The sequence below is a fragment of the Ammospiza caudacuta genome, chromosome 5, assembly GCF_027887145.1.
Source record: "Ammospiza caudacuta isolate bAmmCau1 chromosome 5, bAmmCau1.pri, whole genome shotgun sequence".
In the NCBI taxonomy this organism is placed as follows: domain Eukaryota; kingdom Metazoa; phylum Chordata; class Aves; order Passeriformes; family Passerellidae; genus Ammospiza; species Ammospiza caudacuta.
Genome location: NC_080597.1, coordinates 4,733,424 through 4,759,855, shown reverse-complemented (window position 1 = coordinate 4,759,855; position 26,432 = coordinate 4,733,424). Strand labels below are relative to the sequence as shown.

The 26,432-nt window shown below is 40.6% G+C and overlaps 1 protein-coding gene across 1 annotated transcript in view; it reads right to left on the bottom strand.

Annotated features, from left to right (window-relative positions):
* The window catches only part of MICAL3 (microtubule associated monooxygenase, calponin and LIM domain containing 3), a 131,228-nt gene that overhangs the window by 48,917 nt on the left and 55,879 nt on the right, over positions 1–26,432 (bottom strand). The window contains exons 21-25 of the mRNA XM_058805709.1: positions 25,977–26,084; positions 23,309–23,416; positions 22,495–22,681; positions 19,065–19,153; positions 17,869–17,956 (exon numbers count right to left, since the gene is read on the bottom strand). Coding sequence (XP_058661692.1) covers positions 17,869–17,956; positions 19,065–19,153; positions 22,495–22,681; positions 23,309–23,416; positions 25,977–26,084 — 580 coding nt within the window. The remainder of the gene's footprint in view (positions 1–17,868; positions 17,957–19,064; positions 19,154–22,494; positions 22,682–23,308; positions 23,417–25,976; positions 26,085–26,432) is intronic.

Genomic DNA, 26,432 nt, shown 5'->3' with positions numbered 1-26,432 from the left:
GCTCTGAATTGCATTAGCAGATTTTTTCCTTGGTCTTGTTTTTTCAGTTGGTAACCTTAATGACAGTATTACAAAGATCAGATCCCAGATCACTTTTTGGGACACTGCATAGTCTGTAGGTTGCATCCAAACCCCTTATTTCCACTTTTAATAAAACCTCTTGTCTCTTATTTAGCCCAACTCCTTAGCTACTCACACTTCATGTACTTCTCTCCCATTTTATCCAGTTCCAATAATTATTTCCATGTGTCAGCATTCCTGTGTTACGCTCAAGTCCAGACTGTGCAAATGCACTACAATTTCCCTCATGGAGGTATCAATTGTCAATAAAAGCTGTCAAGCCAGTCCAGCACGGTCTCTGGTGAGCCCATGCCACATTTTATAGGACTTACCTGCATGAGGTCAAAGGACTTCTCTTGCAGAACTAGCAGGTTTTAGTTATTCCTTAAAAGGTGTTACACCTACTGTTTAACTGATATATACTTGTTCAGATCACTTTTTAAAGTTTTTTATTTGTTTTGTTTTCTTTTTAGTTTATCTGCAGGATATACTTCTGTTACCCAGTGGTCCACAGTATTTCCTGAACGAGACAGTCAAAGTATATCAGGACAGCTTGATTTAATCAAAAGTTGTTACCACAAAGCTCACAATTTCATTTTAATTTCTCCCACTCTTCTGAGACAAAGATTATTTGTTTCATTGTATTAGTCCTCATTTCCCAATCCTGCTGCACACTGATTCTTGCTCTCATGGAACACACTTCTGTTTTCCCTTACCTTGCTTTTACCTACATGCTTACAAAACAGAGCTCTTTGCTTTGCTCTCCTTTGCAAAGTCTAACCCAGCATGAGCTTTGGCAACCTTTACTTTATCCTCACACATTTTAACTTCCAAGACAGCTTTTGTTTCCTTTCTTCATCCTCTGTAGCTTCTCATTTTATTCCTAACAGGTTTTGGGCTTTTTTTCAGGAAAATTACTCAGTACCACCTTCATATTTCACACAAAATTACACAGGTCTTTACATAATTCCTGGCATCCATTTCCAATCCCCCTCCCCTGAGATAAAATCTTGAAGACAACTGCCAGAAGTGTTTTTCTGTCTTCCTTAGTATGATTTAACCCTTCCATGATGTGGCCAAGTGGCTGCCATGCCTTTAGCTGGAACCCCAGAGCTTTTTCATGGTATAAACAAATAAGCTTGGTCAGATGGCACCACTGCCTTGCATTTCCAGGGATACTGTGGTCTCCACCATCTCCTGCTGCTAAGCCTTCTGTTGTGCCTTAGTTTGCAAAGTTTGGTGGAACTGAGCTGCCTTTTTCACTGGGATTCACTCTTTTCATTCTCTCTCTCCCTCTCTGGTGATACCAACTTGGCCAAATCTATTTTTGCAATCCTTGTTACATTACCCAGCCCTGAGTTCACAGTACCAGGGGAACTGACCTCGAATTTTGCTCTGCCACTTTGGCTGACAGTAGAAAAAAACAGGACTCTGGGTAACATAGTAACACCAAGGTCAGGGAAAACAAACAAGGAATACATTAAAATAATGATTAAAAAAAAAGGTTTTGTACTACTCAGAACTTTTTATACATATGAAGTCATCAGCAAGGCTCAGCTACTTTAACAGGGATGTCTTTCCACAAGCTGTTTTTAGCTTACTCTCTTCTGATGCAAACCCTGACATAGCTGCAAAGTACACTAGAAAAAGAATTCTGAAAACCAAAGAACAAGAAATTTTATCTGTCTGATATTATTTCACTCTTTTTGTTTTCTTACCATCTTAGGGGCTTTGTGTCAGCCTTTTCAAAGGAAAAAACAAACAAAAACCCAAAACACCCACCAAACAAACAATTGCCATATAATTAAATGGAGTAGAGTTCTTTAAAAAAAGGCTGTTTCAATAATCCAATATCTAGTGTGGGGAGAGAGACTGGCAGCAATCACTGCTAGGTAGAGAAGGACTGAAAATCAAGCTGGCATCTTTTTACATGCATTTCATGAAGATATATCATCCTTCAGGAAAGTTTTTCAAAACACAAAGCATCCCTGCCCTTCTCATCACAAGGACCCAATGTAACTGGGACACAGAGAATGAAACAAATCCTGTCACAGCACAAACTGTAAGTGGGAGTGACTCGATGCAACTGTGTTAAAAAATCTTAAAAGATAGAAAATCAACCTGAACTTTAATGCAAAAAGATGTGGTCAAGCCAAGATGTCCTGTGAGCTTGACAAGCACTCCCTCCCTCAGAATCTCCAAGTAGAAAGGGCATTTCCAGCACTTTCTCTTATTAACTTATACATCCATAGCCTTGAGATGCAAAAGTGGTCACATCTCTCCAGTCTGCCAAGAAAACAGCTCTGCATCAGAGAACATGATACAGAAACTCCACTACCAGTTTAAGCATGGGATTTCTAGGAATTTGCACTACACAAATTATTTCGTTTATTTCACATATTAGTTTTGTTTCTAAAAGTTGTCTGTTTCTACAAGATGCCATGCATTTAGCAAATCTGGCTGTCTGCAAAGTCACTGTCCAACTTATTAACAAATACGAAACAAGAGAAATGCTGCTGATAGCCATGCACTGTAAAGCCATCAACTATGAGAAGGAAAAGCACTGCACTTCACAAACTTATACAAGGGATGAAAGTAAGTATGAGATACAAGCATCACTGAAGTGTCCAGATGATGGACAATTCCCCCATTTTATGTTCTAAAGTTTACACCAACTAATTTGATGCTACAATTAAAAAACCCATAAAAAAACTACAATAAAATATAAATAAGACTGAGGAATTCTGAAGCTTGCTGCCTGCTCTCATTTCTCTCCCCCACATATATAAGGTGCTAAATGCATGGGCAAAGTGTGTTCCAAGGCAGTTCTTGTAGACCTGAAGTCCCTGTGGAGGGGAAAGCTGCCTCTCTTTAATCAATACACTGTACACCCCAGATTGTTCAGAGTGCACCCAGCCAGCACCTGATCTTCTGCTTGGCCCCTGCCTCTGGCCCCACAGGGACAAAAGTCAGCAACCATTCACAGGTGAGGGAAAAGGCTGCCATGGCTGCACCAGCCAGGAAGAAAAGCTGTGTTACTACCCAGAGAGGGGAGCTACCTCAAAGCCAAGTGTAGCTTCTTGAACAATCAACTGATCAGCTAAAAATCCACAAACAACATCCAAAATAGGACACATTTTAAAACCTGACTCTTTACTTTGGAAGAGTCAGTGGGCCATGAACATTACATAGATCATCTGAAGGGAGCTGTTTTTCTTAACAGGACAGGCTGCTTAGCTGCTGCATGAAAGCTGCCAGAGCCCCTAATTTATCTCAGCTTTGACAGAGCTTGCCTCCTGAAATGATAAGTGTCTGATCAGAGATAACATTCCTAACAGAACTGCTCCTTGCCTGCATGAGTGTGTCCTATTCCAGCAACTCTGGCAATTCCTGGAAGGCTTGAGAAGCTCCCCTTGAGAGAGGATCCTATCTCAACTCACCTCCAGTATTACCTTGTTCTGTAAAATCTACATGTTATTCCCATGGGCTCAATGAAATCCTGCCAAAGTTACTCCTTGACACAACATTTCCATGCTGAAGATGCAGGAGAGAACTGGGAATCTGAGAACAATGAATTCTTCCCAAAGGGAAAATACCTGTCTATTTTACTAGAAGCTGTTTTTCAATTACCATGCAGTACCTCTAGACTTTCTTTTCTTAGCTTGCTATCTCAATATCTGACTAAAAGTGCATGTCATCTCTTGTCCAGTATTTTGCACAGACTTAGCTGTGGCCTTGGGGAATTATGGAAATTCAAATAAAGGAGTCTGTGAAACACATGCAAAAGGGGGAAGGAATTAATAGACTCTCAGGAAAATCTTCATTATGGATTTCCCAAAGCTTGTGGTTTTGTGGTAATGTGAAACACTGTACCTGTTTGTTTCCACTTGTCTTTTCCAAACACTTCAATTCATTCTACCTCCACACAATTGTTTGAGAACTGTGTCAGTTCCCTACAGAAACAGCAGCACATTGCCTGTGACTAAGTATTGAAAAGGAAGATGGGAACTTTTCCAGGGGAGTTTAAAAGTGATGCAGTGAGCTTTGAGTTTGAAATGCTGGAAGTCCTCATATTCCCTTGCAATTAGTTTCTGAGAAATACCTTTTGGGTAAGGTTTCTGAAGTGTACTATCAATTCAGCAAACATTGTCACTGAGGTCTACACCTCAAAGGTATAGACCTCAAAGGAGAAGGCAGCAAATGAGATCCAGCAGCATTCTTAGCTTCTCATTTTTAATCTCTGTTCACATCACATTGAGTTTCAGGATTTTTCCTAGAAGTTTCACCCTCACCCACTTCAGTTCCACTAACTGCCTGTTTGTTTTCCAACTCCACTTCTTGTCCAAGGGCCTCAAAACGCTTTACAAGTACTAGCACACAAAAACAAACCTATTTTGGAAGTAGGTAAGTGCTGTAGAGGCACTGCACAAGTCCAGACACAGAGATTAAATACCAGCAAGGCAATCTCACAACAGTCTGGTGGCAGTGCCAAAAACAGGATCCAGAATGCACAACACCAAGCACTTCACTCTCAACTTCACTTCAAGTCAAGAAAAAACACTTTTGATGTAAGGAAGTGCCCAGCACTGTGTGCACAATAAAAAAAAGGAAATCTTGGTATTGAGGCTCATGTTAGATGCTGCACACATTCAAACAGTAAGTCAATTAAGACATTCAATTTAAATAAGTGCAACTGATTTCTTTTGAAATCCTTTCCTGAATCCTCTCAAAAATTATTATCTATAGACACTGTAAATTTCTGTACTGCCCAGCAACAGATACATACACCATGTCCATGGTAATTCTGAACTGACTACAGAAGGGTGTAAAATGGAATGGATTTTTTAAGGGTTAGTAAGAAGTTCAATATTTTCAGTCTGGATACATCTGCCCTTTTACATTTATCTTCTCTTTTAGGAAATTTCTCCAGGGAACCCCTGGCAAGAGCCCAGCAGACCTGCTACATTCTTGTCAGTGCTTGTTTGCACAGCCCCACATCACCAGCTGCAGAACTGACATTTCCTGGTAGGAGGCCCTGAATTTGGATAAGTACATCCTCAAAGGCAAAAAGGGCAATGCAACGCCTCCTCAAACAGACACAAGAACAAATTTATTTGAATGTCAATACTTCATAGTACCCTGGTTTGGGCTGGGATAGAGTTAATTCTCTCCCTAGTAGCTAGTACCATGTTTTGGGTTTGGTGTGATGTAACACTGGTGACAGGCTGATGTTTTGGCTGTTGCTAAGCAGTGCTTACCCTGGGTCAAGGACTTTGCAGCATGTCATGCTCTGCCAGTGAGCAGGTGCACAAAAGGCTGGGAGGGAGTGTGGCCAGGGCAGTGACCCCAAATGGCCAAAGGGATATTCCATCCATAGAATGTCATGGCCAGAACATGAACTGGGGGAGCTGGCCAGGAGGGACTGATAGCTGCCCAGGGATTAGCTGGGAATCAAACAGTGGGTGGTGAGCAAACTGTAGTGTGCATCAGTTGTTCCTTGGGGTTACTCCTCTCATTCCTTCCTTTTCATTACAATTGCTGTTGTTACGTATTGTATTTGCTGGGATGCCCCGATGAAGGCAGGAATGATGCATCTGACTCCATGTTCTCAGATGGCTAATTTATTACTTTATTATACTATATTACATTTATACTATATTATATTAAAGAATACTATACTATACTAAAGAATACAGACAGGATACTTACTAAATGCTAAAAAGATAATAATGAAAACTCCTGACTCTTTTAAGAGTCCTGATACAGCTTGGCCCCAATTGGCCAAATAGTGGAAACAACTCACAGCAGAATCCAATTAAATAATCACCTGTGGATAAACAATCTCCAAACACATTCCACATGTGAACACAACACAGGAGAAGCAAATGAGATAACAATTTGTTTTCCTTTTTCTCTGAGGCTTCTCAGCTTCCCAGGAGAAAAATCCTGGGTGAAAGAATTTTTTCAGCAGCCATCAAATGTCAATGTTACTTTGATACAATGCCTCAACTTTCTCTCTTACTATGGTAGGATATTCCCAAGCCCTCAGAAAGCCTGAATTACTCAGCTGTACTATAAAGCCATTACATCTTGAGTTTTCTGATGTTTCCCATTTGATCCATAGCATTCTGCTAAATATAAAAGGCCTGAACTCAAAGAGGGCATTAGGATAAGAAAAACGAAGTCTACTCATAAGGAAGATACCTAGCATTAAAAAAGTGCTCAAACCTGAAGAGAGCCCTCCTGAAATTATTCTGTAATGCACATATACCAATCCTAACAGTAAATACTAACTAGGCTTTCTAGATGATGCATTCTATTGAGTCAAAGCTCTTGGGAATTGTAAATGCAAACTGGCTTATGCTGGACCTGATCAATAAAACTGTCCTTAAATTGACAAGCACCAACATTCTCAAGACTTCTGCTACCATGTCAGGCTCCATCCTCACACCATCAGCCTAGAAATTCTCCCCAGCAAATTTGGGACCTAAACAGAGAAACAGGGAGATTAAGCTGTACAGACAGAAAGGTGTTTAATCAAAAAACCATCTGGTGCAGAAGAACCCAGTAGAGTTATCAAAGAACCACTTCTAGTGCTGGCAAGACGTTTTACAGCATGAATTCAGCAGCACATGAAATAAAAATCAGTGAGATGTTGATATCTACTGGTGCCCTAAGCAATGAAGAGCAGAAAGCCCCCCTCAAACCACTCTAATGTGTATAGGAACAGCTGACAGCTAAAATACTCAAGGGATTCTGAAACAGACAGCCCAGAAACAAACACATGAAGGTGTAAATCCTCCTCCACACATTCCACAATGTCCAGCTAGAATTAAGTTCTCCATTCTCAGATACTGCCTGTAAATGTGGAAGCTTGTTCTCTTCATAACAGTGAAAATTAATAGGACTGACTATTGAATGAAATTGAAACTCACACATTTGTCTTATAAGTGTTGCAATGGTTTGCCCCACTCCCCCCATTATTTTAATTAAAACAGACTTCTAGAATTCCCAAAACAGACACTGACAAAACAGTTGCTTACTGCATCAGTAGGACTGAGTTTAGAACCAGCTGGCAATTGCATTGATCTGACCTTTCTCTGGTTTTAGTGGAAGCAACCAGAAGTGAATATAATTAGCCAGTTTCAGATCAAGGTCATCTGTAATTTATCCTTATGTCTTGGAAACAAACAGAAATTCATCTAACTCACAGTATAAGTTATGTTTGAGGAACAGTGTTCCTCACATGCATGAAATAGCAGCATTATGTAATGAAGGTTAGGAGTTCAGTATGTGGTTTAACAATACAGAAAAGTTGCCTTCCTTACAGCAGAGCAACAGAATCATCCAGGAGTGTAGCTATTTTTGACTCCTGGAAAGTGGCCAGTGTTGTCACTGGTGGGTGGAGAAGAGAATCAGGGGAAAGGAGGTATTAGGTCACCTAATCCAAGCCCCAGGGAACAATGCTAAGGTCAGTATTCCTTATTACATCTCTTCTGGCAAGAAAATCTTGATGTTTGTACAGAATTCACTGTTACTGCTGCTCAAACAGGTTTCGAGTCCTAGAGATACAATATAAGTTATATAGGGATTTTTAGCCTGTTAATCACTCAGGAGCATTGGTAAGTCAGTAACCTATTACCAATCATGCTCCATTTTCCTGGTATCATCCAGGATGTCAGAGCTCTCCCTGGTATTTAGATGAGCTCTATCATAAGTTGCCTGGCCTCATTTCCATTCTCTGAAAGAAGCTGAGTGTGGGAAGGCTGAAGAGGATAAAATAACATTACTTTACAGGCATAAATTTTGTTCTGGAAGCTATTAAAGGTACGGTACCTCAAAGAACCACCTGGGATCTTGATGAGGCACATGCAGGGATTGGCAGGGAGAAAAAAGAAAATAAAAGGCCACACTAGATTTTAGAACTACCATGACTTTGGTTAATGAGGTTTCCCACTTTTTGAGTGAAACGTTCTCTTTATTTTTGTTAAATAACTTAGAAATTAATATTTAAGACTGATTGTCCAGTTATGATCCAAACAGTGACCCCTTTTATGTTGTTATAAAGAAAGCCTCTGCTATCTTATCTACTACATAACACTTGGTATCATTTATTCATGGTGGCATCTACCTCTTGCCACTTGTCTGTAGCACAAGTGCAATCTGCAATCCTTCTGCAATCTCCCATTTCACAGTGAGGATCAGACAGGTGATCTCCAAATGTGCAAATCACACCAAGCTAAACCAAAGCTATTTTCACCTAAAAGCAGGAGTGGAATCTTCACTGGCAAGTGCTGCAAGCTCAAATCACAGAAGGCACAGGCAGGGAGCAGGAGGATGAAGAAGTGCCTGATGCAGGAGAAAGTTTGGAGAAGGACACAAGAAGCTCAACATGACCTGTCAATGTGCACTCACACCCCAAAAGCCAAACATGTCCTGAGCTGCATCCAAAGCACAGTGGGCTGCAGGGCAAGTGAGGGGATTCTGCCCCTCTGTTCTGGTGAGATCCCACCTGAGTTCTGCCTCCAGCCCTGGGGGCCCCAATGCAAGGAGGAGGTGGATCTGCTGGAGCAAGCCCAGAGATGCCACAAAGATGATTAGAGGGATGAAACATTTCTCCTGCGAGGAAAGGATGAGAGAGCTGAGCTTGCTCAGCCTGGAGAAGTCTCTGTGGAGGCCTTGGTCAGTACCTAAGGGGGCCAGCAAGAGCTCTGAGCTCTGAGAATGGACAAGGCATGGAGCAGTAAGACAATGGAGAATGGCTTTGAACTGAAAGAGGGTAGGTTTAGATTGGATATCAGGAAGAAATTCTTTACTGTGAGGGTGATGAAGCACTGGAACAGATTGCTCAAAGAGGTGGATGTCCTATCCCTGGAGGTGTTCAAGGTCAGGCTGGACAGGACTTTGAGGCATTTGGTCTAGTGGAAAGTGTCCCTGTCAAGGGCAAGGGGTTGAAACTTAATGACCTTTAAAGGTCCCCTCCAACCCAAACCATTCTATGATTCATTCTATGAATCTTTCAGTACAAATTTTTATTTTTTATAGAAACTGGCACTTCTAGTTCCACATGTGACAATGAACAATATTTTGATCATTAAAGAACAACCCATCAGAAACCTGAAATTTTATAATGCATAATAAAATGTGGAATGTAATGTTTTCAGGCTCCTGTTCAATTTGTGATCAGATTCAAAACACCACCTGTGAACAGCTATCTTCTTTCTCTTTACTGAGCTAATAACCAGTCTGTCTTTTCTGAGGCAATGTCCTAGAGATTTCCATAATCACAGAATCTCAGAATCCATTTACATACTAAGCATGTCTTTATCTAATTTCTACCATTTATGTCAAGATTATCAGGTGCTGCAAATGGAACAGGCTGAAATCTTAGGCTGGCAAATACAGTGGGGAATATTTGCCACAAGTAAAAGATCCACATACTCCAAAAAGGTTCAACATCTGCTCCCTCATTCTGTTGCACATTTTTCATTATCTACACTTAATGTCACATACTCTTGTGTAAATTTTACAGAGCATATTCCAAGCAATCCAGAGCTTCACACCTTAGTGGAAATTTTTCCCAAAAATAGCAAAATTCTTGTTATTATATATGTAGATAGTTATATTAAAAATCTGGTACAGTTCCAGGAAGCAAGCTTCCAAAAGACTTATTACTGATTAAAAATAGTTTACACATCAGTTCTGATGTGTTTTCACATCAGCCTGGAAGTATTCAAAACATCTCTTGGGTAAAAAAAATCCTATTTTTAAACACTTCTACCCTCAAGCCATCAGATAAACGTCTATAACAGCAGAAAGGAGGATTATGAAATTTTCCTAAAAAAGCAAACGCAGCCTTCTGGGATGACAGCAAACATGAAAAATGTCAGACTAAACATACATTTTTGAGAGCAGATGTAAGCAACTAAACAGGGCACAGAAGTGCCATCTCATCCTTAAAGAGCATCTGCCCAGTTTTGTTCAGAAAGCTCAAGCTAAACTCTACATTGTAAGGATCAGTTCAGCAACTAATTCACCTTCCTTCATAAATACACATCAAAAACAGGAGAATAGCTTTGATGTTGACTCTGGATTACCTGCTCCTTCCCTTGAGATTATTTCTATTTGTTTTGGTTTTGTGGCTTTTTGTTTTGTTATTTTTGGTTTGGGTGCTGTTTTGCTTTGTGGTTTTTTGTTAGTTTTTGTTTGGTTGATTTTTTAAATTTGGTTTTCTCCCCTTACTTCTTGCATTTTAAGATACATCATCAACTACATATCTCAATAAATTACACTGCTGATCACAAGCAGGTGGTAAAACTATAACTTCCCTGTTTTAATTTGTATTAATTTTTATTCACTCATTATTTTAGAAGTACCTTCTTACATTTTTTCATCCCTGTTAGAGAAGCCATGACACTAGAGAAGAACCACAAGCACAGAAACAGCAAGTGTGAGGTATCTGTGTAGACTTAAAAGGAAGTCTGATTTCCACTCTGGGGACAATCTCTAGAATTCTCTAGAATGCACCTACTTTCATCCTTTTTTTTTTCCTTCTTAATTCATGAAGCAAACATGTGCTTTCTGGAGAGCACATATGCAGGTGTAGAGTTAACAGAACAGTGAAGGCTGTTGGAGTGGTACATCAAAATGACATTTCTAGCTCATGCACCAGCATATGAAGTTTTACCCTGAATGCTCATGGCTCCTCCTCAGAACTGAAGGCCCATTTTAACCTCAAACCTGGCACTGCTTAACACAGCAATGAAAAACTACAGGCATTTTCAAAGGCATAAAGCAATTACCTCCCTCCAAAGAAGGAAATTTTACATAGATCAGAACTGGTTTGTGTTTGTTCTGTGACCTAACATTTAAATGTAATCTACTCAGGCCAAATATCATTCACAACTGAACTTTCAAAAATCATCAGCTATACCAAGCTTTTAGCTGCAGATGGTGGAGTAGGAAGCAGGAGTAGCATGCGAGGAAAAAATACTGAGCAAGTCCCTAATGTAGACTAACTCTTTGTAATTTTGAGACCAGGAAAATGCAGCTCAGAACAACAATCCAGGTCTGTTTGTAATGTGAAAACATCACACAACAGGCTCTTAAGGGTCTTGAGGAAGGCAGGTCCCCTCCTTGTGTGCAGTCCTCAGAAAAGACAACAGTCCAGCCAGAACACCAGACAGGATTTGGCTACAAAGCTTAGCATTTAGTCATTTTCTGTCTTTTCATCACAGCAAAACATCCCACCACCACAGCAGATCTACACCAAGCAGAGGAACCAAAGCCTGTCAAGACTTTTACCTGTCACACTACAGGTCCCTTGCTCTGCCATGGGTGTGACTGCCTTGGTCACAGAGCATGACAAAGAACTCTGGCTTGCAGCAAGCACACAAAACAACCTCCTCAGACACCAAGCTCTGTGAAGCCACAATGCTGAGAGCACAGCTATCCAAAGCCAGCTTTGCCAAGGCAGCAGAATACCTAGCAAGGAGGTGCTCAGCAGGTCGTGCTGTCTGTGCAATGTGCGCCCTGCACTCCCAGAAAACCACAACATAACAGCAAAATTTAAAACAGACACCACAATACAGAAAGAGCCTGAAAAGTAGTACTTGGCAGTGACAGATGGCACATGCCACAGAGCTCCCCAAATGCCAGTTGTATTTGAGCTTGCTAGAGCTATTCATTCCACTGTCCCCCAATTCTGTAGCCCCTGCAGCATCCCTCACCTGGAACCAGTGGAGGGACAAGGGGCAGGACAAAGAAAAACTCAGAAACCTGAAGTTTGTTTGGAATTTATTCCCTTGAACATTTCACACAGTTGAACAAAAAAATATCTCCATTTCACAGCAACAGGGAAACCACGTGTTACATAATTCAGAGACACACACACACACCCAAAACAAAAACAGGTTAAAAACAACTGCATAAATCAAAGTTTTCAAAGGGACTATACAGCGGAGACATGAAGCCTTTCTGAGCACTAAATCATCTCACTTGAACATTATCTGTCACTGAACTTATTTTATGCACAGTCCCCTCCTTTTCTCTGAGGGAAGCAACCTCAAAATAGTATTAGTCAGATTTCACTTTTCAAAAAACCAGACATTTTAATTCTGCAATTAAAACAAAAATCCAACTCTTTCACACAAACTTAATACTATTTTTCTAAGACACAAAAACATTCAATGAAGCTCTTAAAGTGCCCAGAAAAATTCATATCACCCTTCAGAATATACACATACAAACAACAAATATTCCAGTGGCACAAGTCTATAGGTCTGAAAGCTAGAGAGTGAGAGAGGAGGAGTTGGGAGTCCAGTAACTCCCAAGACAAAGTGTTCTTAGCAGGATCCAGCCATGAGTACAAACTCAGCACACTGTTGTTTTGTACATCCTTCTCAGTCCTCAAAACATTTTTCAAGATTTTGCAGTGAAACTCCATCAGATCAGCTGCATCTCCTACTCTTAAGAACAAATAACCTTCCCACCACATCTTTTCCTTTCCAAATTTTCTGGGCTTCAAATTGCCAATCCTTTAGCATTCTCCTTTCCTTTATGCCAAAGCCACCCAAATCCTGATAAGAACACTGAAAAGGACCATGATGGACTGGGAACAGTCAAGCACTTATCCTAACAGATTCCTGGCTTGTTACTGAGAGATGATTCACTGGGCACTGAACTCTGGTTCTAGTCAGGCAACCTGTACACTCTCCTCAGCTTCCAAAAATACAGGGTCTGGTTCTGAACTTTGCATTGTTAATGTTTCAGAGAGAAGTCAATCTTCCATCAGATCTCTCTGCAGTTGTATGATACCCCAAAAAAGGGTTCAGAACCCTATGCCATGTCCTGCTAAACACACCACCATGGCTCCTCCAAACAGAACAGACAATATTCAAGGCACGCTAGTAGAGGAAATAGCTTTCATCCCAGTTTGGTGGTGCATCCTGAAATATGAATGCTTTCCTTTCTCTTTTTTATTTTTGGCAGGGAAAAGAGTGAGATATATTTGTAAACCTTCATTGGTTTAAAATGAAGGCACCTCAAACAGAATGTCATGTCACAGAATTTGTTTGCTGTTATCTTCCATAATTTAATGTTTAAACTAGACCAAATTAAAACAAGAATAAAACCCAAAGGTGAATAGTAATGAAAAGAAGTGACCAAGTAGAGGATTTCATCACAATGTTTGTTTGCACAGCAAACAAAGCAGTATTGCTTTGAGCTAAGCCATTTTCACAAGTAAGGCATGTTCAATGTATGCAGAATGGTGAAGAGGCAATGCTTCTGAACAATAGAGGCAATGTTTATGAACAAGAAGCTTATTCCTAAACAGAAACATATATTTGTGTTTTGTCAGACACAAAATTGAATTGTGTGCAAATAATATTGGATGCATTCAAAAATACTTATATTTGTACAGATACTCAAGATCCTTTTCCAAACATGGTTCAGATAATTTACTTTCAAGGACATGCCATTTAGAGGAAACAGCCACTCTTTCCCAGCTCTCCAGGTCAGCAAAACAACTTCCTCATGTATATTGCTTGCTATATACAACAGTACTTGTTTAAGGGTCTGCTGTGAAGGGCTTTGTTCTGAGTATTTCTCCCTGAAAACCATTAAGGCACATCCATAGGAGGATTTTAACTTTTCAGACTGCATACCTATTATCATAAATACTATGTATTTATGTGATATTAAAGCACAAGTCCTAGTAGCTCTAATTTGTATTGCATTTTAGTTTTTCATACTATTGCTTAGGTTTGATTTCTTAATCTTTCACAGGTCAAGTAACTAAAGCAAAAGATCTCATGACTTGCCTTTTATTGCTGTACAAGTATGAGTTTCCCTAGGCAGTCTTTCCTTTATCAACTTCCTATTGCTGATAGGGACAAAAATGCATTGTTGTGAAAACATGAGCCTGAAATGGGAAATATTTTACAAAAAAACATTGCTGGCTAACATCACCCCAAGGAGCATATCATAAAGCTGATAGGGGTAAAGACTGTTCCAAGTCCATCTGTCAAGAAAGAGCTGAAAATTCAGAAACATTCTTACAGACCTTTAGAACAAACAGAAGAACAGCATTTGCATTAAAAGCACATTAAAACCATATAAAGTACTGTAAATTATATAAAAAAAATTCCAAGACACAGCAGTTACAGATTATCAAAGGGAGAGACAGTTGAGAAGCAAAAGTTTTTTGTTCAGTTGTTGTTTTTTTTTCCTTAGCAATAGCAGCATTTTGGCACAAAGGCAAATGCAGAAGATAGAGAAAAACAGGCAGACAAGGTACAGAGAAAGTTACAGAATCTACAACAAGCATGCCACAGTTCAGCAGGACCAAAAGCACAGTAAGAGCTGTCCCCAACTTCCCTTTCCCAGAGAGAATGGCAGCCACTGCTCAAAGCTTGTTGCCACTTTCCCCACTGAAGGGTTCCAGTTTGGCCATAACCTCCCCTGGGAGCAGCAGGGCAGAGCCACACAGGCTCTGTGCAAACCCCTCACACAAAGGGTGACTCCAGCTGAGTGCTGAACAGACCTCAACCTGCTGATCACAGACTGTGCCCTGCAGCCACTGCTCTACAAGGGACAGACAGAACTCACTCCATGCCAGCCAGCACTGTGGCCACCCAGGCAGGGACTGACATCTTTAGCAAGGTTAATCCACGTCAAACGGGTTAGTGACAGCACAAGAAAGGGCTTGGTGTGACCAATCTCACCTTGGCGTGACCAATCTCACCTCACCTGACTAAACCTGCTGAAGGCTACTCTGTGGTTGAATATATTTTAAGCATTAAGCTGGTTTGGTGATAAAGCAAAGGGGACAGTGAATGTAGGGAGAAAACCCATGCAATTTACATCCATTTGGGATTTCATGGCAACTACTAAAAAGCAGGACTTGCATGAGTCACCATAAAGCTCTCTGAGAAAAGCACTTTTGCTTACTCTGAGCAGAATTTAACTCTCAGGTATAAAATTTTTAAATGGCTGCCTTTTTGTATATTCCACAATGGATGTAACTGTTGTACACCTTCCCTTTGCCTTCTCAGTTATATTTGCATCTCCACCAAATATCAAACCTGAGCATGTTACATGCTTTTCTGCTTTTACTAAATCCCTTTAGAGGCAAATAACACTCTACACCAAGACCTACCCCACTACTGAGCATTAGTTCAGATCTCAAGGCCTGAAATTGCTATTCCCAAATTCCATTTGGTGGTCTTGCCCTAAAGGAAGTAAAATACTTTCAGATGTATGACCTGTACTAGGAGAGTGACCAGATGGATGAAGTGGAGGAAACAGATCCCTGCCTCTGTCTTCATCTCAGACAGGTTTTTGCTCAAGGTATTTGTCTAGGCTACAGTGAAAGCTTGCAAGAAGGAATATATACCAAAAGTTTAAATTCAGGAGTTACACTGAGATGTAATCTTACAGACTCCTTTTGATTATTCAGGAATAATATCCTGTTCTTCCACTGTATAGGTAAAATTGGTAGTTCAAAAAGATTTGTTTTTTGAAACCATAAATAACTGTAAAACCCACACAGATTTCCTGACCTAGCTACCCAGCAGGAAGGGGAGCTGAAGGTAAGTACCTACAGGACATGACTGCTGCTCTAACAGAGAACTGACCTGCCTTTAATGCCACTGTGGATTGTTTTTACAATACATTGTATTTTGCTTCCTCCTGCTTCTTAACCATTGCTAAGTCAGTATTTCCAAGAGTTACTTAAATCATACTGCACAAAGAAAACAAAACACAGCTCTAATGGTATTTCTTTAGCACAACAGAGGCACTGCTCACCTCTTCTAGCACTGAATGCACTTCTGCCATGCACACATGAGAATGCACCACAACACCTGCCTGAAATACCAGCTAAGCTCAGCATGTCCTAATGCACTCAGGGCACTGCAAGGGGCAAAGCTTTAAAAGGTCCAACAGCTCTGAACATTATGCTACAGTTATACACTGCTCTAAAAAGCACAAAGCAAACAGAAGGAGCCCTAGATTTCAAGTTTTGCCATTAGACAAAATGGTGTCTGTTCCATCTTACTGCTCTGGAAGTACTACAGTGCTGCTACAGGATTGTGCCACCACTACAGAAGGAGACATCTGAGTTATAGCTGATTTTTGCCTGGTTTATAGAAGTTTATCACAAACTATGCCCTACTGTTTGCTCCACTTAGTGAACATTTAGTTGCTACTTGCTGAATATTCCCTTGTAAAAGCAATTAAATTCGATTTGTTGGAAGGACTAAACCAAAGGAGATTTTCTGCCAGCAGTTGCTGTGATAAACTAATTGCTAAATGTAATTCAAATCTCCTCCTAACTATCATCACCTACAGCTTCAGTCCACAAAACCCCTTGTGCTCACATCAGTTGCCGTGTATCAATAAATATTTTTTCTATTTATCTTTAAGAATATGCTCCAAGCTACAAAAAACCAAAGTTTTTTTCACTTTCAGAGAAAGCAGTTTTAAATCTATCTAGTTATGCAAAAAATGCTGCAGTTCACACATCTGCTCATAGCATTTTGCAAATATCATTCTTCCCTACCTCTTTCTCACTTTTGCCATATGGAAATTGCACACACACAAAAGAGGAAATCTTGAAAGTAACTACACTCCAAAAATCAACACACTAAGGATAAATTTCTGTCAGATTGCATTCAGTTACAATCTTAGAAACACTTGCATAATAATATAAAGTCAAAGAACACCATGATTTTTATCTGCTCCTGTGTTAAGGTCTTCTCAACTGGTACTATGCAAACATTCTTTTCTCAAAGAATTGCTCTAAGTATGTTCCCTTTCTAAAAGCAGCTGATTTCGCTTATTCATAGTCTTGCGGAACAAGTACTAGAAATTACTATTTCTTCCTTTTTCTGACATCACAAAATGAGCACTTGGGGGCTGGGCAAACGAGCATTTGTAGCACAGACACTTCTCTCGTGTTAGAAGGAATTAGAATTTCAAGTTAAAAGGGAAAACTATGTCGCAGTAAGACACACACATTCACCACCCCACTTGCACAGCCACAACCAGGAGCAGCACAGATGCTGGCAGAGGGAAGAGCACCATGACCTGCCAGCACCACGAAATTCAAGGGGTTTAAGGAACCCAATCCCATTAGCTGTCAGACACTCAGAATTCCAAAGGAGACACAATCCAAAGATAATGGGATCTTTCCCATTCAAGTACCAGATTAATAAAGAGAATCTTGGGAGAACAAGAAACCACACCCAGAATTCAGGAAAACACAGAAATCCAGTTTATGAGCTATTCCAGTGCTTTATAAAAACTTTCAATTTCACTGACATTGAGCTGCATACATTACAGGGCTCTTTATCTGGGCTGACTCAGAGGAGACCCTCAACTGAGCATCTGTGTTTTCCTGGTATTCTTTCAAAAATGTCCTTGAAAGAACTGAGAACATCTAGGCCCCAAAGCCACAGTGCAAAATAATATATTGAGATTTCTATGTAGCACACAAAATTCACAAGGCACCGCAAAAACCAAACGAGTTACACAGCTCAAAGGTGGGTGACATTAAATCTCACTGGTCAGCAGGCTGCCCACAGAATTCCCCTAGGATCTGCCCGAGAACTTCTGACTGGACATAGAGAAAGGGAACCCCAAATGCCAGCAGCTGACACATGAAAAAGGAGTCCAGAGGGTTCTGGGCTACGTGGTGCCCAATGGAGGAGACTGTGCTGTGCAGGCGCTGGCTCAGCACCCTAACTCTGCCCACGAGGCCGAGTGAGAACTGCACCACCCTGCCAAAGAAGGAAGCGGAGCTACCTGGGGCCCTCTCTGCTGAGCTGGGGAGGCTGCTGGCCCGTCCGCTCCCATCGCTGGCCATGGCGTCCTGCACAGGTCCTTTGGTGTCCTGCAAGAAGGTGGGGCAAGTTAAACTCAGGTTAAAGTTGGAATTGCTGTGTGTACTGAACAGCTGAGCGAGGAATTGAGATGCCTCGCAAGCATCGTGTAAGGAAAGCTCTGAAAAACAAACATGCTCCTTCTCAGTTTAAGGCTTTATTAAAGCTCTGAAAAACAAACTGGATGGCCAAGAAAGTCACAGCTGTAAGAGCCCTTAATCTGCTCCTCTGGGAAATAAAGCAGGTACCATTTCCAGTCTTTATTTTTGGCAGAAAGTATGGCACATATTGGGATAGATCCACTATCCTTGCAAAAAGGAGTACAGCTTCAGCTTGTACTAATAAAACCTGAGAATCAGGCAGGACAGGCACCACTGCTTGCACAAAGAAAAATATAATTTAAGGGACAAGGGCAGCTTGCAGCATGCAAGCTTAACAGAACTTAAGAAACCAGCATGTAGCTTGCTCAGAGTACATGAAAATACTGAAAAGGGGCTTGAGGAGAAAAATGAGGTGCCTTGGATTATAACAACAAAAGCTGAGGGACAGCTGAGCCCATTCTGTATAACAGTGTCTCTTCATCCTATATTTACAGCACAAATACTTCTATTTTGATAGTATAGGAAAGGGGATATTCTCTATTTTCATGCAGCTTCCTGTTAACACGCAGCAGACCTTCAGAAATGAAGGTATGTGATTTTCATAGCTTATGCAAGAGGGGTAGAACTTTGTGTTTCAAAGGAAATGTAAACAATTTGTTTCATCTTAAGCAAAACCACAGAGAAACAAAGCAAAACTAGAACTGGTAACATTATTCATTTAGCCTCAGCATACACTGAGAAATTATTTCAGCTGACAAGAAAAACAAATCAAAATTCTGTTTTGAACAGGATAGCATATAATTTGATAATAAGTACCATGAAAAGAGCAGTACTAAGTAGAGGAATTGCTTTTAAATAAGATTTAGTTGAACTGTAAGCTTTCATGATAGATAAAGCAACTAAATGCACCCTGAATTTTTCTACTTTCTGAAAAAACCCCAAACCATCACACATGTTTTGTCAATGTTAAGAATCCAAATCTATTAACACAGCACATTAGATGAAAACAATGAGTTACCTTTCCTGACAGAGGACCCACTGCTGGCCTCTTCCTCTGAGCATAACCAGAGACTCTGTAACAGTAGTGAGGTTTACAGTAGAATTTGCCTGCAGATAAAACACAAATGATGGTCAGGAACAGGAACACAGGAATTTAGCACAATATAAATGTCCATCTCACTGCAACGTGTTTTCTGCTGCCACTCCTCCTCTCTCTAATTTCTTCACTATATGCAGAGGCAAATACTGGCTGAAGTTTTAGCTCCAGCCCTGCTCTCTCCCCTTGTAACTAGGCTCTTTTCCATTGGGTGCCTGACAGCCATTTAGTTTAAAATCCTATCAAACACCAAAGCAAAGCTGTGAGGCTTGTGTGGTATCACATGCTAACAATGCGGCAGTGTGTGAGGAACAAAGAAATCATCACATGAAAAGCTGGCAGAAGCACTTTTGGAAAAAGCAAGAATGAATACAACCAGCAGAGCAAAGTGGGAGAGGACAGTGTTAACTCCCAAAGAACCATCTCTCAAAATGCACAGTGGCTACTTGTAAAAAGGACAATGACTCATTTTCACAAATAAGACCTTTTGTGATCCTGCTGGTTTACTAACACCCCAGAAGTCTAGAGAGGTTTTTCACTGCTATCTGAGCACAGTGAGGAAGACAAAGCAGCATTAGCAATACCATCATGCAAATACTACTGGTACTAATAAAAGCAGCAAGCTGATGCCTCATAATTATCTTCCACTGTACCTTTGTCAGTGTATCCTGCACGGCATATGCAGCCCATAGCACTCTCCAGTGCCATCCCATTCCTAGAGCTTTGCCAATGCATTCCCAACACATATTCTGACCTCTGCCTCTAATTTCTCTGTGCTGCTATTTGCAAAATAACACCACAGAGATGGAAAAGTGACAAACATCTTTCTAGAAATATTTACTTCAATAAGTATTTCTTAATGTTTACTCATACCAAAATCTGCTTTTCGAGATTGTCTGAAATGAGCAACAACTGAAAAGCTCTTACACACAAAAATTCTCAGACTCTGAAGCCTAAAACCAGACACTGACTGCAGAAGGCTGCAGAATGCTTGTCAGCCCAAACAGCCAGATGAACAGCAACAATATGTGCATAGCTTTGGTTTTTTAACTCTCAAAGAAAACTCAGAATGAAATACAAGCTACATTTTCACAACAGATAGATACCACAGATTTCTGTTTAGCCACATCTGCTTCATATACACACACAAATGTTGGGCATGTAATATTTCAGAATGAATGCTATAAGCCTGCTGAAACTCCAAGCTTTGTGTTTGCTTCACTGAGAACTGTCTGGCCATAACTGCACACACAAGCATGCCTGCAGAGGGAATCACTAAAAATCTGGTGGTAAAAATTGCTTCAGCTCATACAGCTGACAGAGGAGCTCAGTCTGTTACTGCTTAACAGACAGTCAGATATTCAGTTACTTGTGAGTGCTCAAAATAACAGCAGTGCTCAAAAAATGCTTTTCCCCAGCTTTGACTTCTGACAAAGATGTTGCTTTTATATGTTGATCTCAAAATTACCAATGGCCCCTTTAAACTTGCATGCCAAGTCTGATGACCTTCCAGACAAGCAATAAAGGGGTTTCTATTCCTTACTGAGAGTCTGGTTCGATTCTAAGTTTCCTCAACTCTTCACAACCCAGCAAATCCATTACTTAAAGTCATTATATAATGCGTTATGAATACACAATTTTAGTTCTTTTTTTGCCCCTTAAACCAGATGGTGTTTCCGCAGCCATTTTTCTACCCAGTATATATTAAAAGATTGTTCTCACACAGAATGGACACCCATCAATTTCAATCTGCAGAAGAATATCTTGGAGTGTCATCCTGTGACATCAATTTAAAATTTTTACTTCATGTTCACCTCAATCAGTGGGAAAAGTACAGGTACTAACACTTTTTTCTTGTTATTCTGTTTTCTACACCATTATGTCTGAAACAGAATCCTTTGCACCTTACTTGTCACTAGTTTTACACCATTTTACACTTATTTTCCTACTGAGATTGGATTAAAGATAGGCAGCTGTGTAAGAAAATAAATTCATACCTGCTGATGTGAATCAACATTTACCTCAAATATTTTCTCATACATTTTCTTCAGAAAACGTGCCATTTTTGTCCATCATTGCTCAAACAAAGACTGTAGTACACAGCTACCCTTACAAGCAAATGACTTTTCACAAGTGATGGATGATCCTAAATTATTACTTTCAATATGCACGCTTTGCCAATTAACAGTTTCTTTCACCTGCTGCCATATTGTCTGGTTTGTCAGACTTGTAGGGTATATCTGAAGCTTCCCTTTGTTCTTAGCATGTTAGATTCTTTTAATTGAGGCATCAGCAAGTTTTGTAATCATATTCTTTTCTCCTTAGTCTATCAGATACAAAAAATAAGCCATTACTGAATCTTCAGTAACTACTGCTACAACAGTCTAACATTGACTTACCTCTACTCAACTTTAATGTTCCATGTTTTCTATATAAGTAGAACTCAGCTTGTAATGACCAATTATCAACAGCCCCTGATAATAAGTTCCTGTTTTATTACATCTAAAATAAACATACAGAGGTGGACAGTTGTGGTACCTTCAAGAAGAACAAGCTGATCACATTTCTCTCCAACTTGTTATTTTCTCTTAAGTAGTATTAAACACTCAGTAGTATTAAACACTGTCAGATGAGGACAGTAAAAAGTCCAGCCCTCAAACTCAGCCTGTGAAGCTTTTTAAAGCCTCCAGTTACTATTTGTTTACCCTGCACTCTAGCAGCTGTTAACGATGCCTTAAGTTTTAGATTTCATATTTTCCAGATTCTGTACTGCCTTAGTGTGTAAATCTGAACTTCATAAAAAGTATTAGCAAGTTCTCTTGACAGTTTAGTCAGACAAAACAATCCTTTTCCAGCCTGAGAACCAAGGACACTGTTGCAGCTTTCAGTCCAAAAGTGTGAACAATGGTGAATTGAGGAGAGCAATCTGGGATGTTGGGACTTCACAACCTGAAGCTGTAATTGGACAATTAACCCAAATATGGAAATGGACCAAAACTTATAAAAGTGTGAAAACTCATGACCTGCCATCCATCTTGGGTGGAGCCACGGCCAGGCACTTGTACTGCCAGGGTGTAACCTTTAAAGAAATCCCTCCTTTACTCCTTCAGCTCTGTCTAGCCTCTGTTCCAGGTAGCCTCTGCAGGCACCACTACAATGTTAACTCCTTTGGGTTTGGCTGCTCTGCTGCCGCCATGACCTGGCCATAGGAAATCCCCAAAGCTCCAACAGCTGGAGAGATGGCGTCTGGGGAATGGAAGTCACCCTGCTCCCTAACTCACCAAACAGTTTTTAAGTGACAAAAGATCTGCCAGGCCAGGAGGAGCCTGGTGACCAGAGGCCATTCCCTTACCGTCCTCGATGTCGTAGGCGTAGGAGGACAGGCGCAGGGTGGTGGCGCAGTACTCGCACTTGAAGCAGCTGCGGTGGAAGAACTTGCCCTCGGCGCTCAGCCTCTCCATCACGTAGACCCGCTTGCGGCAGAAGTAGCACACGTCGCTGCCTCCCAGGTTCTGCGGGAACTCCTTCTTGAGTGAGCCCTGGACACAAACAAGGATGGCTGAATTTGTGTGTCCAGCCTCACTGAGATCACACACCCAGGTCATGTTTTCTCTTTGGTTATGTGGACACGGGAGCACCTGGATGCTGCTGCAGTTCTCAGACACAACTCACGTTGGTTTTAACCAGGACACCAAAAACTAACCTTGTTGTCCAGGAAAAAGGCTCCTAGGATGCCATGCCTACATAAGTTCTGGATAGATGAGTGGACGCCAGTATTATTAATGAGGACCCTGAAATCAGTGACTTAAGGAGGCATTTGAAGAAAGGCAAAACCATTAGAACATCCTGAAACAGCAATTCTTAGACCTACATTACCAAAACCAGTGTCTCCTCCAGAAAGCAGCAGTGCAGAAGTGTTATGAACAGTTTTCTCAAGTCATTACACCCTGTCTTTGGACGCTGGCATTAGGTTAAAATATTTGGCAAAGGAAACGAGGATAGGAGTGAGGGTGGATGGAGAAAGGGAAACAAAAATGTCTCACAGAACTACAACAGATTCCATCAGTGGTGTAACAAAACTCACAAAACTGGTGGACACTCACAAAACTTGAGATCTACACAACATCTAAGCACAAACACACTTCATCTCTGGCACATTGTCTTACCAGTTCCTTCTTGTCTAGAAGGGTTTTGGGCTGCTCTTTCCTTTGAAGCTGATTGGCTATCTGCTCAGCCAATGAGCTCACTCCGCCTGTGTACATCTTTATGTACTTCTACCAGATGGGTTGAATAAAACAAGAGTGATGTGAGAAAAGAAAAAAAGAATCAAATTAAAAAAAAATAATTAGAACGATGAGAGGTTAGGTGGTGAAAAGATGCAGAGAGGTCAAATCATGCCAAGACAGTGGACAAATAAAGTGACAAGTAGTAATAGCAAAGCCAGTGTCATCAGAAATCACCAGTACAGTCCAGGATCACCTGTAGGAACAGACAGGAAGGCTTGCATTTTGCATTTTTTAAGTGTTCCAGAAATACTATGATGAAGGGAGCAGATCTTGTTTTCATCTGTGGGGTATTTTGTCCCTGGAAACTTGAGTATAGACACTTCTAAAAGATGAGGCTAAATATAGGTTAGATTTTAGGTTCCAGGTAAAATTGACATCAGAAACAAAGACCTTTCAGAAGGCATGTTACCAAGTCTAATGCAACATGCTGATTTACAACAGTATATTTGTGTACTTTGCACTTGGAAAGAATTAATTTACAGAGCATTCACAGAGCAGGGAGAAGCTCTTAACTAAAGAACTCACAGTGAGTCAAAAGTATTAATTCTTCCACTCCTAAAAATACGCAGAGGTTTAGATGAAAAAAAAGATGGAAGAGCCTTCATCCAATGCATTAAAGTCATACCTGCATATATCTGGAACATATATTTGTTCAACCCTGAACATGGCTTTATGACTTGGCTTTTCTCCATCATGGGCACAGACTGACTCCATAACTCTGGATATCTGAAAACCCTCCAGTATTTTCAGCAGTCTAGGCAAGTTGGCTGTTACCTTAGATGGTACCAAATGAGTGTCTGCAAGCCAAAGTCAATCACTGCAGGAGTGGAGAAAGTGTTTTTCACAGGAAACACAACCACTGGCAATAATTACATGGTTAAGAAAATTAGGTGGTTACATCCATGTTAGCTCAATCCCACTGCAAACGCCACGGGTTTGACTCGGAGCAGCAAAGAGCATGCCAAGCAACTTCCCTTTTCCACACTAAGCAGCATTATGAATGTTTCTAGCTGGATTCTCAGCTAATACAGGATCAGAGAGCCACTCAGCTTCTAGCAAGTGGGAAATGCCAAGGATAACAAAAGGAAAGTTGTATCTTAAAAACCCCTTTACTTATAGCAAAACTTGCTTGAAGCACAGTAGTTATTTCCCTCAACTAATAACTAATTTAATATGTGTGGTTATTAGCCTTTTAGGAATGTTTAAAATCTTCACAAGTTCAGACTTGAGAACAGCAGGAAGTATCAGAGAAACTGAAATTCAGCATAGAATGAGTACTTCTTTGGGGAAAAAGATTATGAAAATGGAGTGCTCAGCCAGAGATTATTGCTGCTGTCACTACAGTCCTAATTCCTTAAGCTCTCTGTCACTGCAACAATGAGGGGAGGGTTTATTTCTACCCAGAAAGAATTTACACCTGTCTATTGATTCCATTCCAAGGGGCAGAACACTTGCAGTATTTCTATATGCAAGAAATAACAAATTATTTGTCTCTGAGTCTCCCAGGTTCCATGTGTTTCCAAATTCCACATACATATGTGCAGAGTTGCTTTTCAATGACATATATGTTGTCAAACATGACATTTAAAATGGTGCTCACTTCTAAAATTTTCTTCATCATTGATTTTTAACTGGCAATCATAATAATTTGGCCAAGAGTTTTCTGTTTCCTCTGAATGATCAGAGCTTTTGAGGCTTTTTGAGTTTCCTTAGAAGAGAGATCAGGCATTTCCAAGAGAGAATTTCCTTCTAGCTGAACCAGGTTTCCCCTAATCAAGCTTTGATTTGAAACCTTCAACTGCAGATCCTTCAGGACCTTTAAAATTCTACCAGCATGTAACATGCTCCATGCTAAAAAAATGATGTGTTAATATTAACTGACAGTACCTTGGACTATTTGTGTGAGAAATTTACTTGCTGAATTTTTAATTTGGAGTTCTGTGTTTCTGATTTGTTTTGCTTTTTGCCTACATATCACATGTAGCCTAATTATGAGTATTGAGTGAAGCATTTTATCTTTCTTTCCATGGTCTTCCAGACTTACAACATTCCGCAGCATTTTCAAAAGGAGGCAAAGAACCTGCTCCAGCTTAGGTCAAATCAAGTTCCTGCTGTTTATGTAGGACAACTGTAACTAGTTCAAATTCTCAGTGATCTTTCAAAAAGCCAAAGCACTTTTTATTTCACACTCTCCATTAACCACATATGCACAAACACATTCTGTTGTTTAGCCCAAAACTTCAACAAAAGCAGCAAGCAAAACCAGAAAGCTTCACTGCAAAGCCAGAAGGACTACCAGTGCTCAAAACCCCTGGTTTGAGTGAGAGATGCACCACAAACTTCTCACAGACACTAATGTTAAAAACCATTTAGTTTCAAACTGCTCTATGGCTGGCAACACCCGAGCTGTGCTGGGCACAGGCTGCTTTGTGCAGGGACAAGCACAGAGGCTCTGCAGGTGGAGCAGTGCCAGCCTGGCTGTGTCCTGTGAGTGTCCTTGGCAAGCAAAGGCAGCTGGGTGCACCTGGAGTGCTCAGGTGAGGGCTACCTGGCGCAGGGAGTCGGAGGAGGGTGAGGAAGGGCGGTTGGAAGAGCGGAGGCTACGGGAGAGCTCCCACTGGTCAACAAAGAATCGGCGAGACGGCTCCGTCTCGGGCTAAAACATAAAATAAACATCAACACAATCATACATGTGCTCTTCTAAGAGAGAAGAGAAAATAAATAAAAAAAAAAACAGTCCAGGCTTTTCTAACTACCATCAAGAACAATGTTTTAAGGACTCTTACAGGAAAACTTTGAGACAAACACCCAGGGTATCTTTACTTTCTCCCTAGCGAGGCAGAGTAGTTATTCCAAATTTGCTCTTTATTAGGTTTTATATTATTTAGGACCATTTGGAAGCAGTTACCTACTTCCACAGATGTCCAACCTCCTGTAATTCAACCAACTAAGCCACTGGCAAAGACCCCAAATCAATTTCCTCTGCTCCTTCTGTATCTCCCAT